The sequence below is a fragment of the Lytechinus pictus genome, chromosome 13 (assembly GCF_037042905.1).
Source record: "Lytechinus pictus isolate F3 Inbred chromosome 13, Lp3.0, whole genome shotgun sequence".
Taxonomy (NCBI): Eukaryota; Metazoa; Echinodermata; class Echinoidea; order Temnopleuroida; family Toxopneustidae; genus Lytechinus; species Lytechinus pictus.
Window position 1 is genome coordinate 15,264,635 of NC_087257.1, and position 17,082 is coordinate 15,281,716.

The following is a 17,082-nucleotide window of genomic DNA, read 5'->3' on the forward strand; positions in this document are numbered from 1 at the left end:
ACCTTTCTATTTTTCTTTTCATTTATTTCTTGTTAATGTTCAGTGTATTTGGCATATTGTTTTCTTTTTGTTACATCGAGTTTACCAACGAGATATACTGTAATAGTCCCGGTAATAGTCTACCAAAAATCAATTTTAAAGTACAAGTAGCCCCCGTCAAGGAAAGAAAATGCTTGTTGTGTGGTAGGGCTATGTCATTGATTCAAAACGCGCTGAGATAAATGAACGAAAAATATTCTTAAATTCGGACCAAGTTGATAATTCTAACTTTACTATTTTGTTTTTTTTAGGAGTGAAATGCGTCGACATAATTACCAAAAAGAAAAGAAATTCAGCTATGTCGGCAAAATCAAACATTAGATGAATTATAATTCTATACATGTAGGCCTAGCTACCGTATTATCCTTTGTTATGGCGTGTCTGAATTGAGACTACCCTTATTTGCGTAATTTTGGTATCTATATCCGACTTCGACTCTGAGCTGAGTTGAGTCTGACTGCTGCTAGATTTGTATAAATGACGTCCTCTTTCTCCTGACAGACAAATAGGAAATGATACTAAGTACAACCTTTCGATGTATGCAGTCAGCTGCTCCTTTGCATAACTTCACAATCGGGACATTTTCTGGTCTTTGGTAAGTATTGAGTGTTTTTTCTGTACTGTTCGGGATGTTGTTAAATTGTGCGGGAGCTCTCGGTTCGCGTCCCCGGAGATGCGGCTGTAAAGACGAGTAGCAGCCGCTGACTAAGCCGTGCTCAAGCGAAGGCGAAGCAGCTGCCGCTCTAATTCTAAGACTAAGTCTAAGACACTTAGACTGATAAATCCGCTGTTTTGGAAGAGTTTTTAACATTTTCGGATTTTTTTGGTCGTCCTCCTCCTAAACGGACAGATGACGGACATTAGGCTCATATCATAAAAGACTTTGGTGCATGCCATGGGGGAGCAAACAAAATTAACTGCCGCTTAACTATGTCTATAGTCTATACACGTCTACAGGTAGTATGGTGAGACTACCACATATCGACCACCTCTTTTGAAACCGACCACCTTGCGCGCGTTAAAATTATTGCGTATTACAAACGATTCGCGCGGGAGAGTAGGCGCAGTGTCCATAGAAACGGTAAGAATCGATTTTACGAGAAAAAAAGAAGCAACAAAAAGTAAAAATTTAGTAGAATTAATCAAAATTGTATTGACCAAACCCAAACCCCGCTGAAAAACCAAGAAATCTGATAGGAAATGGCTTTAGAACAAATACCCGTCGTCAATCGTCGAATCATGTGCCGGAGCTCGCACTGGAAGTAGTGAGACGATCATTTAGCATGTTGACATCATAGAAATGATTTGGAAGAGTAAAAATATTTCGCCACCGCGACAAGAATCGGCCGTAAACTTAGTGTACCGCGGGTGGTCGGTTTCAAAAGACGGGTGCAAATGAGCAAATGTAAAATCGTCGTATTAGTTTTTCGTCGATATATACGCGGATTGAATCGGAGTCGCCGAGCGAAACATGGGAATCTGATCTGCTCAATTTTCTGCACAAATGAGACGAAAACTGGGTAAAATTGATGAATATTTTCGCAGATACGATGCTTAGAAGATTAGGTGGTCGATAAGGGGTACTTCCAACCATACAGCGCGCACCACTAAACTAAAGACAAAGTCTAACAGTTAGATGACTAGACTATGGAAAAATGAGTGCAAACTAGACAGGGATAACCGTTGTTTCTAGGGATTTATTAAACACTTTCTGACATTTTACCGTAATTCCCATTCACCGAGTTGAGTTGAGAATGAGATGTATATTATTAAGTCTTCATCATTTTGATCTTCCCTCTTCTGACTTCTTTCTAGTCTTCTTATCTGGTTCTCCTCATACTGGCCATCTTTTGGGGGGGCTTCTTTTAGTTTTACTCCTCCTCAGTTTAATGCATGGAAGTACAGATGATGGGGGGGGGGGCTCTTCCCCCCAAATAATTTTCATGACCAAGAAGAAAAAGAAAAGGAAAGGGATAAGGGTGGAATATGACATTTTTTTCTGAATCTTATGTCAAAATCTATCACAAACTTGGAGTTTTTTTGGTACATGTTCAAACAATATGAAAAAAATCTTTTTAAGATGAAACACATGATCACTGTGATCATTTTGAAGCTCACTCATACATGTATATGATGTAGGAGAATACGTCTTCTGGATCTGGATCTGGATGTATACGATGCAGGGCCCTTCTGGGCATAAACGCATCGGGTACTTGACCTGGATTTTGCCGGGACCGTCTTTAAAGTTGAATCTCTTAGGATGATTGAAATCTGTTTGACTTTAAGAGGAAAATTTGACTTTAAAATAGGCATTCTTTTCATTAACCGCACACACTATGCGCAATGTTGTCATTTGCCACAGCGTCTTGCTACTCTAGGGTGTTGAACATTACATTACTTCATTCTGTGGGTGTGGAAACGACCCACTACGAACTAAAACAACAACATCCTGTAGCGGAATATCTATGGCAAAATGCTTGTACTGTATTTATTAAAGCACTATTCCTTGACATTCAAGTACCGTACAGAAGATGTAAATCACGATCATGTGTGCAATAAAACAACTTGTTTTCATCTTGAGGGAAATGTTATCTCATGGATCAGTCAGTATTGCTCCATTTTTAGCAAAATCCAAAATTCTACAAAATACTGACCTCTAAGCTTTAGATTTGCTGTTTTTATGATCATTAAAATCCTTGATAAACATAGTGCAGGCAATCTTTAATACCTGTATTTTCTTTTCTATTACATTTATTTTGAAATAGTATGACCATAATTTGCACACATTTTAAAAATCATGAAGTTGATATTCAATAAAAAAAAATTAGGGTAACATGCAGATTAAGGTCACACCACCATACTATTATTGCTACTTTTCACTTTTTTTCAGTTCAGTTGCTGTGAGAACAATGAGTGACCATATGGACAAAACTGCTCAAAGCTTCAGAGAACCGGTGAGTTTGTGAGTAAATGTGAATGTACATTGTAAATGTGTATTATACATACTGTAGGTCAGGTTTATAGAAGTTCACCTGAAAATGTTTGAAAACAGAGCAGGCAAAGAACAAACTATTCCAAACAATATGCTCCAGATGACGAGACATCTGTATGTAGCTTTATTGGCGTTAAATGTCTAGATCTCACAGCATGATACAACATTTTAAAGAAAAACAGGTTGAGGATTCTATTAGTATTACTAGAAAATGAATTGGACATCATAAACCTTGCTACATGTAGATCCTCTTCTTGAGTCACTACACAAGTCCTGTCCAGAGGAGAATGATCTCTCTTTAGTGTTGAAAGTTGAAATAGCTCTAGGTGTCATAGTGTAGTGGGTTGTTTGTGGAAGATTTTGGAGTGACTCTAAAATCTATCACCCTGAAATCTTCCACAAATAATAATAATCGCTTTTATACAGCGCTTGATACATCAGAACGACGTGTCTAAGCGCTTTACAGATATATTATTACCCCGGTCATCGGATTTAATCAGTCATTCCCACACACATCCACTCCCTGGGGAGTGGAGGATGTGCAAACAATATAGGAAGAATAAAAATAATATTTAGAAAATCACTATTCTCCATACATAATACAGAAGAATGACATGTACCACATAACTGCTTTTCACGCAAAAAAAAGAAGAAAAAAAGAAAGAAAAATAGCCTTTGAAATGAAAGAAATAACCCCCAAATTTAACTATTTCCCTAATTAATGTGAAAAAGTAGATCCCTTAAAAATGAAAATTATTGCCTACCATGCTGTATGGTAGTGGATCGTATAATTACCGAACACTTTTCATGAATTCAATCATATCAAACACATTATTCTCATAAAATTCACCAAACTTTCACCATAAATACACAATTACCTAAAAAGTATAAATATCAAATCTTGCCGAAATCGTTTTTCCTTTTTACGATATTTATTAGCTTCCAATCGGACCCCTCTTCGCATGTAAAATATTTTGGTCACTTGAAAAAGGTATCGTATTACCGAATGTGTGTTTTCTATGGGAAAAGTTGAGAAAACAGCAAAATCACTGATGAGCTATTTTGACCATATTTTATCATTTTTAGAATATTAAGACTTTGAAAATGTGTTTTTGACCATTTTTCATCATCTTTCTATTCAAGTTCTCTTTGGAAGGATGTTGCAAAAATTCGAGAGTATGAAATTATTTTCTGATGCGTGTGATGCCTGTGTTTGGTAATACAAGGCCGGTCGGTAATACAATCACTCACTATACTGTATACTGAAAATGTAGCTACATGCACAGGTTATTTTATTGTTGATATTGATACCTGTATGGCCTCTCTTTTTCCTATCTTAGGGCATAAGTGAAGCAGAAGTAGTGTCCATTGATCAGGCATCAGAGACGGTCAAAGTACTAAAACTTAAGGTCGATGACCCCTCTTTCACGTTCAAGGCTGGCCAATGGTGAGAATCTACTTTATTAAAAATCTACCAAAGAAACTGCTTAAAGGGGTGGTCCAGGCCAGCTCCAAAAAATATTTAGCCCGTAGTAAATAATTACAGGAGCCATTTCAAAAAGTATTATCTCCTTACTCGACTTTGGAGATTTTTAAGAGCATTTCTTGTAACGGTTATTTGGGGCAAAAAGAATTAAATTTCGCGCACATGTAGCGAGATCGGTCACGTGACTGTGACGTACAATCTCCACTTTGGTTTGTTTCGCAACAATCCAGCGCGCGACGTCTCACAGCTGCAATATGCCTATGTGTCAGGCATACGGCTGCTCGGTTCGGCCGGGAGAAAATAACCATAAAAGTGCGTTTTCTATACCAAATCCGATCCGAGATCGAGAGAGATGTGCCCAGTGGCTTCACAATATTGGGACTGACAAGTTTGACATAAAAACATACAAATATAACGCGAGTAGAGTCGTTTGCGAGGACCAAATGCTCTCTCTGGCCGTCGGCATCACCGGGCAGTTCCCGCACCGACACCAGTCATTTCTCCCCACTCGATCGGCCGCTGGCTGCGGTACGATCGGATCCTCCTCTACCTCTTCTTCTTCTATTCTTCGACGGTTCTCCAACTCTTCCGCATTCCACCTTGGTTGGAATGCATATCCCGCAGGACCCGACATATTAATTGTTCAAATTATGAAATAAACGGCGAGAAACAAACAAATTGTGAATTACAGGGTCGACGGTGGCTGCAATCAATGCAAGTCGAAAACTACATGTAGCTAATACCGTACGTATGCGGCCGGCGCTGATGATCTATACGCATACGTACGTGCGAGCGATAGCTAGCTAGCTAGCTAGCTCGCTCGCGCTCGTAGCAGCAGCCAGCGAAGCCAAAGTGGAGATGCTACGTCACAGAAAAAGCTGCGCATTGCATTCTGGGATCGTACAGACTCGTGCCAGAATATGATTTTGGCAAAATTGAAAATTCAATAAAAAATAACTGTGCCTCTTATTTCTTAAAAAAAATATAGTATAGGAAAGAGAAGGTTTTTGTCTATCTAGTGGATATAAATTAAACCTGGCCTGGACCACCCCTTTAAGGTTGGAATTTATGTGGTAACAAAAAATGCAACAAATTTCCAAGTTGAAATTTTTTTTTTGGATATACAAGATAATTTAGTAGTTCCAAATCTCCCTTTGAGAAGCCATTTTTGCAAAATCTTCCACTCCTCAGCTCCTTTGTGTCTCTTGCTTTAGAATGTTTCTCCTGTAAAACACCTTTATTTTTAAACTGGAAATTATTTTTTATCCATAGTGTCAAGATAGCCAAGTGTGCACATGCGATAGTCTCGTGCAAAACTCAAATATACTGTGACTGAGGGGTGGTCTCCCCTCCCCACGTACATATGTATTGGGCAGCTTTTTCCACTTTGGTAGGGGTCCTCGCCTCCTTGGAGAGAATTTCCTGCTTAAGAGTCTCTGAATATCTCTGAGATTTATCCATTGGTACAAAACTACATGTACAATGTGTCTGGAAACGTCATGTGTTCTTTTGGCAAGATTGTGTTTATATTAACAAAGATTAGGTTCCGAAAGTTCCACAGATGGATCTTTCAGAGTCAAGAAAGAAGGGAATATTTCTCTTGGAATATTTCTCTTTCCTTGAAATTTTACAAGACCAAAATAATTTGGTGCCATATAAAATTAGACCTATATGTAGGCCTACATGTAGTGCACATATAGTTTTAGGCTGTAAATAATCAAGAATTTATGTTTTGTTTTGTACTTGGCGAGTTTGTGGTATTGCTTCATATTTCTCTTTCCTTGAAAGTTTACAACAAGACCAAAATAATTTCTAGCCTAATAATTATGAACTATTTGGTGCCATATGAAATTAGACCTAGTGTTTTAGGCTAGCTTCCCATTTTAAGAAAATAGTAAGATCATTGTCAAGAATTCATGTTTTGTCTTGTAGTTCGTGAGTTCCTGGTATTGCTTCATATTGGTGTGATTACTTAGTCAAAATTAACTGTAGATATGTAGTACTGTAGTTATCTTGCAGTGTTGTTTGATACCCTTTTGTACTGTACATTGTCTATTATTTTGTTTGTTGCAGTGTTTGTACATGTACCCTCTTTAGCTCTTGATACAAGACCAAGGAAGGCCTTTGATGGCCTTTAATATGAAGCAATACCAGGAACTCACGAACTACAAGACAAAACATGAATTCTTGACAATGATCTTACTATTTTCTTAAAATGGGAAGCTAGCCTAAAACACTAGGTCTAATTTCATATGGCACCAAATAGTTCATAATTATTAGGCTAGAAATTATTTTGGTCTTGTTGTAAACTTTCAAGGAAAGAGAAATATGAAGCAATACCACAAACTCGCCAAGTACAAAACAAAACATAAATTCTTGATTATTTACAGCCTAAAACTATATGTGCACTACATGTAGGCCTACATATAGGTATCAATGGTTGTAATATTCCATTTGTTCATTCTACTAAATTTTTGGGGGTTACCATAGATGACAAATTAACTTGGAAAGAACATATTAACAGCGTGTCTTGTAAAGTAGCAAAAACATTAGGTGTCATGAATAGACTTAAACTTATATTACCTTTGAATATCCTTCTTAATCTGTATTATACAATGATTTTACCACATTTTAACTATTGTAATATTGTTTGGGGAAATTGTTCTGATTGCCATCTGAGTAGATTAAGAATACTTCAAAAACGTGCAATAAGAATTATCACAAACTCTAACCCTCGTACACATACAGCACCATTTTTTGCCAAATATAAAATACTCACTATAGATCAAATTAATAATCAACAAACTGCTATATTTATGTATTCTTATTACAATAATCTCTTGCCAAACTTTCTTAATAAATGTTTTGTACAAAATAAATCACTTACTGGTCGTCTAACCAGACAAGCGAATGATCTCTTTATTCCAAATTTCAAATACACATTTTCACGAAACACTATTCAATATGTCGGACCCAAACTTTGGAATTCTTTATCAAATGAACTCAAACATTCCCCCACACTCCTGTCTTTCAAACGGAAATATAAATTTTACCTTCTTACTCCTTAATGTAGTTTTATATTTGCCTCTCCCCCTTTATTCGTATTTTACTTTCTCTTGCTTTGTCTGGGGTTTTGAGGTCTAGTATCTTTTTTCTTTTTTTATCCATATGTAATTTGTGTATTCCATTTATTTCTTTCATTGGGGATTGACCTTGATAGATCAATATGGCCTTTGTCAATCCCCTCCACATTTTGATTATTCTATGTCTTTTTTATGTAATATATTGTAACTTTTTATATTTGTATTGTTTATTATCTATGTATGTATTCAATTGTAATTATATTGCATGTTTTTTACTCAATGTGGAAAATAAAATTGAATTGAATTGAATTGAATTGAATTGAATTAAGCCATGCCTAGTTGACACTGGTGGATCCAGGGGGAGAAGCAAAATTAAAATGTAAAAATGCCATTACAGAGGTGTGCCCCCTCTTTTGAAATTGAAGACCCTTTTTTTTTTTTTTGGAAAATCCTGGATCCGCCCCTGCTAGTTGATAACTGCAGCAACTGGTCATATTCAAGAATTTAGAAAGCTTTGAAACCCGTTTTTCTCTTTGAAATTCTTGCATTGTAGGGTTGACTTTTTCATAGAGGGGTTAGATATCTTCACTGGGTATTCCATGTGCTCTGGTCCTACTCAGCTCAAAGATGATTCCACAATAGACTTGGCTGTTAAATTCAGCGACTACCCTCCCACTGTATGGGTGCATAATCAGGTAAATCATATCATATGATTTAAAACACTTTTTAGGGGGGGGGGTGGAATTGATGGAGGGAAATTACGCATGCCTGATTTCTTCAAACACAATTTGTTGTATGTACATGTACATACATGTACATGTACTTTTGAAAATAAGTCCTCAGATAACTGAAGTCTAATTTTGAATTTGGAGTACAGACCACAGACACTTGTTTGTTATTTTGCTACTTTCCTAATTTTGGGGGGTATTTACCCTGAACACAAAATTAGGTAAAATCAGCTTTAAATTTTGTTGTTTTTAATGCTCATGATTTAAGATAGTTATTACATAATTTACGTTGAAGAAATACAGTGTATGTGGCATACACCAGGAATACTCAAAATAACCCTGGAAAATAAAATAGAGCCCCCGAAATTCCCCTTTCACGGCTACATGTATGTTTTATTTTATGCTTTATCTTGCAGATTTAGGCAGTAGATTGTGAAAAGTACCGGTAGTGCCTTTTTCTGTTAACCAATCAAATTTACACCAGTTAGCAAAAGGATGTACATGACAAAAGTAACAGACGGAACAATTCCTCCTCTATTAAAGATAGGAAAATGTTTGTAACATTATTATGCATTACCCCTGTCCCATGGTGTCTTTTGGATACTTAAATGAGCAGACAAATTTTTAGCATACTCAACCCTGCTCATTACTCACTCCCAACTACTAGTAGGCCTACATGTACACACGATAAGAATCTCAAAATTGTTTTTGTTTGTCTTTGTCCTAACTACTAAACCACCCTGTTTGTTTTCGTCCTGTTGCTTTGTGACAATTATTTTAGTATGCAAATGTGTCTTGCCATCATTTATCTGGGCAACGTATGAAATTTCTCAGCACAAACTACATTGTAAGTTGTCAGTTCTGACCTGGTTCTTGGTAACTTTGGTCTTCATACAATGAAGCTCTGATATTCGACAATTTATTATTCCACCTTTATTATTGTACATTCTGAGAACGACAGATGTCTGTGCTGGCAAGCTTAAAATGAAGTGGTGCCAATGATACGAAAAGCATCATTCAAAATTTTCATTATGTGCATGTTTGATCACATCACAATTGCAAAATTGAATGAAAATACTTAAAAATAAAAATCATCACTAACAACAAAGAGTAAATAGAACCCCTACCGTATCAGTTTTCATAAAAATACATTGTACACCAGTGCTTCCACAACTTAAATCTCGAATTCCTTATTTGAGCTCCAAAATTTCCTTAAATTTTGACAAATTTCCTTGAATTAGAGTCTGGAGAAAACCTGTCTATATTTTTGCGTTACAAGCCTACTTGTTTCACTGATCATGTAGAATGTTGCATACATGTATCAACAGATCAAATGCTAAGCCTTTAATAGTTGCTTTATGATCCCGGTGTATGATCAGGCACAGAGAAGAAAGTAAAGAAACAGAACTAACAGAAACGTCTTAAAGAAAATTTAATAAATGTGGATTTAGTAGTCTGACATCCAGTCGTTTATTGTGTGAGAAATTTAACATTTTTAAGATTCATCATTATTTTTTTATTTATTTTCCTCGAAATTCAATCAATTTCCTTGAATTCTCAGATTTCCTTATATATTCCTAAATATTCCTTGACTCTTCATTTTTCCTTGTAATTCCTTGAATTGTCAAAATTCCTTTAAAAAATCCTTGTGGAGTCAAAAAATTCTTAAAATTCCCTAAAACAAGGAAATTTCCTTGCAAGTGGAAGCACTGTTGTACACAGTACATGTATTTGCAGCTAAAGGGGGAGGGGGAATTCCCCCTGTTAATGAGTTTTCTTTTTCGCCTGTCAATTTTATTTATAATGGGAAATCCCCCTTCCTCCCATGAGTGCTGATAACTTTTTTTTTGTTTGACATTTTTTAAAAGTGGGTCCCCCTTTTTTTAAAAAGAGAATCCCCTTATTGTATCCGAAGTCTTGCCAGGCACCATATACATGTAGTGTACCACTACGATACATTGAATTATAATTATCATGATATTCCTGAATACATATTTTTCTCATGTGGGGAAAAGGCCAACATTCAGAGCATTTTTTATTTAAGAACTTTAAAATGTCCACTGTGTTACTATGTACATGTATATGCAGATGTTGTCACATTCAAATTTGAGGGGGAAAACAAGTTGACATTCGGGCTGAGCATTATTTTTTGTGATTGTTCCTTAAATGAATTTCTATTCTGCACATGCAAAATATATTCTGTCCTTTCATTTTTATGATTTTTAATATTGATCTTGTAATTTTTATGAAATTTGGTTGTAGATGCTAATGCCCTCATCTGCCTTCAACATTTGTGGGGGGGGGGGTACAGTTGAAAGTGGGACTGAACATTTGAGTGTAGTATATGTGCAGTGCATAACTATGGGTGATCAATGGTTCAATTACTTTTATATCATCTTTTTCATCTGTTCAATTTGGTAATTCTAGCATGACACTAATGATATTTTGTGTAATTTGCAGCATTTCATACATTTCCCAATAAATGAAATGATTTATTCCATCATTCTTTCTCATTGAACTAAAAAGAGGTTTAATCAAAATATTCATGTCATTTTTATCCATTGATTTCTGCTTTGGACTATTTGATAATCTTATGACATATAATTGGCAGCATATATTTTTATGCAATCAAAGTGCATCGATTAATTTTGACCTTATGAAAACATTCTTTTTTTAGTCAAAACCAACTTTATTTCAGAATTAACTCTATTCTTTAACCACTAACTCATGTTATTTTTATTTTTCTGCATCTTTTCAAAATGCTACATCAGGGTTGATATGTTCATCCCAGGGGTACCAACAGTGGGTGGGTTTTCTATGAGTTCATCACCAAAGCCCTTGCGCGAAAACAAGCATGTGGGACTAGCAGTGAAATTCAGCACACACCCCCCTGCATATTGGGTCCACAAACAGGTACGGTAAATATTTGTTTACATTTAGAATTTAGATGCACATGTCAACCCCTGAAGAAATTCTTCTTGCCAATCTTATTTCTTTTATATTCCATGCATCTTCTCATAGATTTTCAAATATTATCTTACTTTACCACTATCACCTTGAGAATACCATAATATTTTGAATTTATATTGTAATATCTGTCAATTTCTTGTTTTGTTATATTCCTTATTTGCTTAATAATTTCATTGTTGTTTTTTTAATTGTAAAACATCTGTCAATTTAGCTTTTAAGCTACGATCACATGTTTTTAATAAATCTTGAATTATTCTTCAAAAAGTTTCATCTTTTTTCTGCAAATGCACTCACTCAACCATAAAACGCAGGTAACCTCTTGCTTGTGGCGTTTCATAAAAGCTGTTTTGTATGCTCACAAATTTCACCTTTATTTCCACTCATTCACCATGATCCTGAGATATGTACACAACAATCACATTCTTTCAAAATGAATGCAAACCACATTTAACACTTCATAGTTCAACTGATTAATCCTTATTTATTGTATTTGGGATTCACTTTTCAGTTAAAAATATTACTTTGATCGTTCAACTCTTCACTTTCGACCGTGCTATCTTGTAAAAAAGGTTGTCACGACCCTCATAATGAATGTGGGTGGCTCATGTAATAATTTTGTTTCAGAAAGTGTTTGGTCCATGATTTAAGTTGCCTTCGTCACTTTTGTCTTTCAGTGTACCGTCGGGTCAAAGGTCAAAGTTAGAACAGGAGGGGACAAGCTGGTCTTTGACCCCAAACCTGGTGACCCATCCTGGAATGTTCTACTAATCGGAGGGGGGATCGGTATCAATCCCCTCATGTCATTGATGGACCATGCAGCAGATCTCCATGAGCAGAAGAAAGCTAATCCCCAGGGATACACCCCTGGAAAAATGGAACTGCTCTTCAGCGCTTCAACCAAGAATGAACTTATATTCAAGGTATGTAGAAAAATGCATAAACTTGATTATTAAGACTATTCATATTGCTTCCTCGACTACAAGGTGATTGTAACTGCCATGTTATAAGAAAGCATAAGAGTTTGTAAACAGGCAACCAGGGGACCAATGGCTTAATGTTCCTCTCCGAGGACCTGGTAGTGAGGATCAATGCCTTTACCAAAGGGCACTTGCGCACCAATACCCCTATCATGAATGCACGCTCAAATAGTCAGTAAAGATTGCATTCCTGACTTCAGAAACAGTCTGCATTATTTTTTACGAGTACAGCGAGGAAAGCGTGGCCGATTATTGTCAAAGGTCAGTGCAGAATAAAAGCTGAAGGATTTGAGAATCCTGTTCATGAATTCAAAGATAAAATTGGATGTGGATTGAAAGCATAAGTTGAGTCATACAAGCAGCACTCAAATATTCCTGGTGGATGAGCGACTTTAAGAACGACTGGTGAATCTTCCTTTAATACGCGCTAAATATTAACCAGTGAACATTAAATGGTGATTATCATTTACCACAAGAAAAGATCACCAGTCGTTCTTAAAGTCAATATTAACTTTCGAACAGCTTTATGAAACTGCCCCCGGATTATGCAACTTTTACGAATAGAAATAAAGGGGCATTCATGAAAGGGATTCCAGTGGAAATTGAACGTACATGTAGGTCACTGGATTGTGAGACCACCGCTCTACCAAGTAAGCTATGATGCCTCCTTGCTCTATTCCAGTCTTTTGTGGTCAAAGCTTTCCGTCTCTATCTGTCTTTGGTCAAGTCAAGCAGCTGAGAAAACCAAACCTAGGATTCCCTCCGAGACAGAAGATAGATCACCTGTCAGTATCCAAACAGGAAATAATTAATCAACTTGTACAGTTTCTGAATGTGTGGGATAGACGGGGTGGAACAACCAGTCTGAATTCAAAGAAATTTTTGTTTGGGCATTGATTGCTTTTAAATAAGGATTATTTTAAATCCAAGATAAAGGAGATTATTGCATCAAAGTTTATGTGACAATTCAAAATATTGTAACAAAAATCTCAATATGCAGTCAATTTTAATACCTAGTTTTAAAAAATGCTTGAGATTGCTTTTAGTTTATTTTAATTTTATTTAAATGTTTTTTAATTCAATTTTTTTTGTACATTTGGCTTATATTGGTTAAATTTGAATGTTTATTGTTCAGATTTATTCTAGGGATTTAAAAGATAATATTGGGTTATCCCATATGTGTGCTATGATTGTGAACAATGTAGTGTACTACTTTTGTTATTAATGCCTTGAGTATGGTTAAAATAAAGGGAGTGAAATAAAGATGTTTGGAAGCGCTAGCATTGTTAAATGTGATTAACTCTTCATATTTTCTCATTAAAGTTGCGATGAAATACTTACTTTGTTAGTCATTTGTCTGGGTTTTTCTTTAAGGACACCATTGATGAGTTGATCTCAAAGCATTCACCAGACATTGCTGCTAGGTTTTATGTGACCAAAGACTCGGACGTTGATTCACCAATATCAAGTAAGTCTTATTGTGCATTTTAAGAAACTTGTGATATCGATTGCAAATCCATTTGGGGTCCTCAATTAATTATAGATGTATTTATGTCTTGCAGTGGATTACTGATCTGTTTCCTGCCGCAAGGAGTGTAAACTGATCTGCTACTGCTGAAATTGATCTGTTGATTTTATAATTGCACATTGAGCACATAATCAATGTGGATTTGGCAAAAATTATCATAAAATAAATTTGCAATTGCTTTGTGTGCACCCCCCAAAAATACCCAAAGCAAATTTTGATATTTTTATTGAGCTTGAAAAGAACACTTGCTGAGCTATGAAATGAATAACTCTTATGGGTTGAGCAAATTTCAGGAGGGTTCATACATGTACCTGTCCATGTATGAGGCTATTATAGCCAATGTAATAGGGGTACAGTGGCTCTACGGTTGAGCACATCAGAAGACCCATCACCATATTTTTTTCTCTCTCTTGGAAAAAGTGAATTCTACACCCTACCATTTTAAAGTGGATTCCCTCTCATTTTTGGCCATCTAGTCATGAGATCCATGTGATATATTTTCCAAGATTCACTTCAAATCCCGGAATGAGACTTTATCCCAGAATAATTGATTGGGATTGGAGCAAATTGGATGGCGCATCTCTGTAATCCCCTAAAATTGGCATTCTGGGTCCTTTACCTCTGTTTCATCTGTTCAAGCCCCTCCCCTCACCCCCCTTTTCTCTTTCTCTCTTTTTGTGCCCCTCTTTCTCCCCTTCTCTTTATCTCTCCTTTTCTTTCTCCTTTTTTCATTTAAGTTGAATACATGTACTGTAGGTTCCAGCTGAGAGTAATATATATGCTAATGGTTCAAAAAGGCGGTTCCTATTTTCAAGTTCTTTGTGAACAAAAACAGTAAAATAAAAAAGCATTAGTATAGAGAAATTTGGTCAAAATTTATGTAAAAACAAGATCAAAGTGACTCGATTACAAGTATTTTACTGTCATAAATGTGGTTGTAATAAAAGTTTCAAAGGGGAATCCAATGTGACCTTTTTTGATGAATGGTCCTTGTATTCATTTTTTTAAATGTTTATATATTTTACATTATAAGATTTTTCTGTTTTTTCATGGCTGAATGAATAATAATACATGTTTTTTTTATATTGACAAAAGCAGGTTTGACAGTATACTGATTACCGGTAATGTTCCCTTTTTTTAGCCATGGGAAAGAAATCAAAACCTCTAATTATCCTTTTCTTTCTTGTCCTTTATGCAGATCGTAGGATAGATGCGAGTGACATTAAGTCATCTCTGGAGAGGTTACGAGATGGTCCTCTAAGATGCTTTGTATGCGGTCCTCCTACCATGATAGCGGATATGGAAGGGTTGCTTAGCAACGAGGGCATCCCTGCATCAGATGTTTTGTGTGAGAAGTGGTGGTAATGATGGAAGATTATTAAATGCAATAATTGGATAGGTGGAGACCTTGGGTATACTTTAGGTGCGGTTGCAAGTGAATCATTCCATTATAATATCATGTGACATCTTGTTATCGAAGATACAATCTGTTAAAAGTGAACCCTGCCAAACCACTGTCGTTTACCACTACAATAATCTGCCAAGCGCTTAGAGATGTCGTTCCGATGTATTAAGCGCTATGTAAAAGTGGAATATTATTATTATTCAAATAAGGTTAGGCAATTTCTGTTGATAATTTTTCATGACGGGGGGGGGGGGGGGGGGGGGGGGGGGATGACCCTCTCTCATACAATGTAGGATACTGCATATATATATATAATTCTTTTTTTTGGGGGGGGGCTGCCCACCCTACCCCCTCCTCCATTTATACATGTACAATTATGTCGCCTGTATTTTTCTTTTTTTCAGATTTGTAATGAAGGTTTAGGTTTGAGGGTAGGGGGTTGGGAAATCCTAGGGGGTACATGCCCTTGCAACCTACATATGGTTCAAATGCTCTTCAAAATAAACTGTACAGTACTGCATTAGAGCGTAGTCAATTCAGACATTCCAATAATTGCGTCTTACTGTTCTGAAACACGTTCATGTATTCTGCTAGATGCATGTCACAAATAATATATATTTTTCAAACATCTCACCATGTGCAGACATGATGAAAACATCTATGTTCTTGATTGAAATTAGTTAATAAGCAAAGATTTGTTTTAAGATGTTGCTTTATTTATTTAGAGGACAAACCATGCTCTTGCCAGATGATTTTGATGGAACTTGTTGATTTGTTATTGTTATATACTCAAAACTTCTTATTTTGAATAGATTCTAATAACAAGCATTAGGGAGTTTAAAATGGATGAAACATGGCAAGTGCTGGTTCTTTTCATGTCATTTTTTGGGAAAACTGCTAATTACCTATTGTGGGAACCTATGCAGATACTATATCAGGTATTGAATTGTACAGTCACTATGTAAAGTTGTGTGTGTGAATGTTCTATAATAATTGTGATCTAGATACATGTATGGTATATTTTAGTTTATACAAGGGGCTGACGTACGCTGATGTGGGTATGGCAAGCTCTTTTATCATTTAATCCAACTTTCACAAATTGAATTCTTGATATCAAGAAATATTTTTTGGGGGTGGTAACATTGATATTTCTTTGTATGAAAGAATATGATATAGAAAAATCAGGAAATAAGATTTATGTTAAAATGGCTATCTCTTATGTTGGCCCAATCCTGGTGTGACAGTAAATAGGTATGTATTATCCTTCCTTCTCTCTCTGTCCCTCCCTCTCGCTCTCTCTCTGCGTCTCTCCCTTACCACCCCCCTTTCTCTTGCTATCATTCTTATTTCCCCCTTTCCTGCATATTATCTTTATTTACACAAATATATTATGATTGGATTTCATGTAAAGAAGAGATATAAAATTAAATATCAAATATGCTCAAATTATTAATTTAGACAATAAATCTAATATCTTCATTGTGATCATCCAACTTGTGTGAAAATGTTCATCATTGAGTTTCACATCTGAACGAGACAACAAATACATTATACATGCTTCCACAAATTATTAAAGTGCTCTGTTGATGTCAATATGCATAGGTTTACACAAAATGCATTGAGGATTGAAATAAACCATCAGGACAAGTTTTTTTTTTTAAAGATACCTGAAATATTTGTTAATTTTTAGAAAAAATTCTTCACCATTGTAGAAGAGATTTGGATGCACATATCTTGTCTGCTTCATTGTTATATATGAAAGAAATAACAGTATTACTGTAATAGGATACTAATGAACAAACAATTGTCTTTATTTTCTTTTTAAATCCAGCTCAGCATTTTAATATGTTAAGGCAAGGGTCAGACTTTTTATC

The 17,082-nt window shown here is 35.7% G+C and overlaps 1 protein-coding gene across 2 annotated transcripts; it reads left to right on the forward strand.

The window, feature by feature from the left end:
- Positions 1-433: 433 nt before the first annotated feature.
- Positions 434-16,693, forward strand: LOC129275057 (oxidoreductase NAD-binding domain-containing protein 1-like). Of its 2 annotated transcripts, none has more exons than XM_054911832.2 (7): positions 434-634; positions 2,930-2,993; positions 4,372-4,478; positions 8,154-8,295; positions 11,973-12,218; positions 13,650-13,743; positions 15,002-16,693. In XM_054911832.2, the coding sequence occupies exons 1-7, from the start codon at positions 552-554 to the stop codon at positions 15,166-15,168; spliced, it is 903 nt and encodes a 300-aa protein (XP_054767807.2). In that variant the 5' UTR covers positions 434-551; the 3' UTR covers positions 15,169-16,693. The 2 variants fall into 2 exon arrangements, with proteins under 2 accessions (XP_054767807.2, XP_054767808.2); XM_054911833.2 differs by lacking the exon at positions 8,154-8,295 and adding an exon at positions 11,100-11,241.
- The last annotated feature ends 389 nt before the right edge of the window (positions 16,694-17,082 follow it).

Coding starts and splice junctions, on each gene's coding strand:
- LOC129275057 (XM_054911832.2), top strand. CDS start 552: ATGATACTAAGTACAACCTTTCGATGTATGCAGTCAGCTGCTCCTTTG. Junction 4,479..8,153: donor ACGTTCAAGGCTGGCCAATG/GTGAGAATCTAC, acceptor CTTGCATTGTAG/GGTTGACTTTTTCATAGAGG. Junction 8,296..11,972: donor CTGTATGGGTGCATAATCAG/GTAAATCATATC, acceptor TTTGTCTTTCAG/TGTACCGTCGGGTCAAAGGT.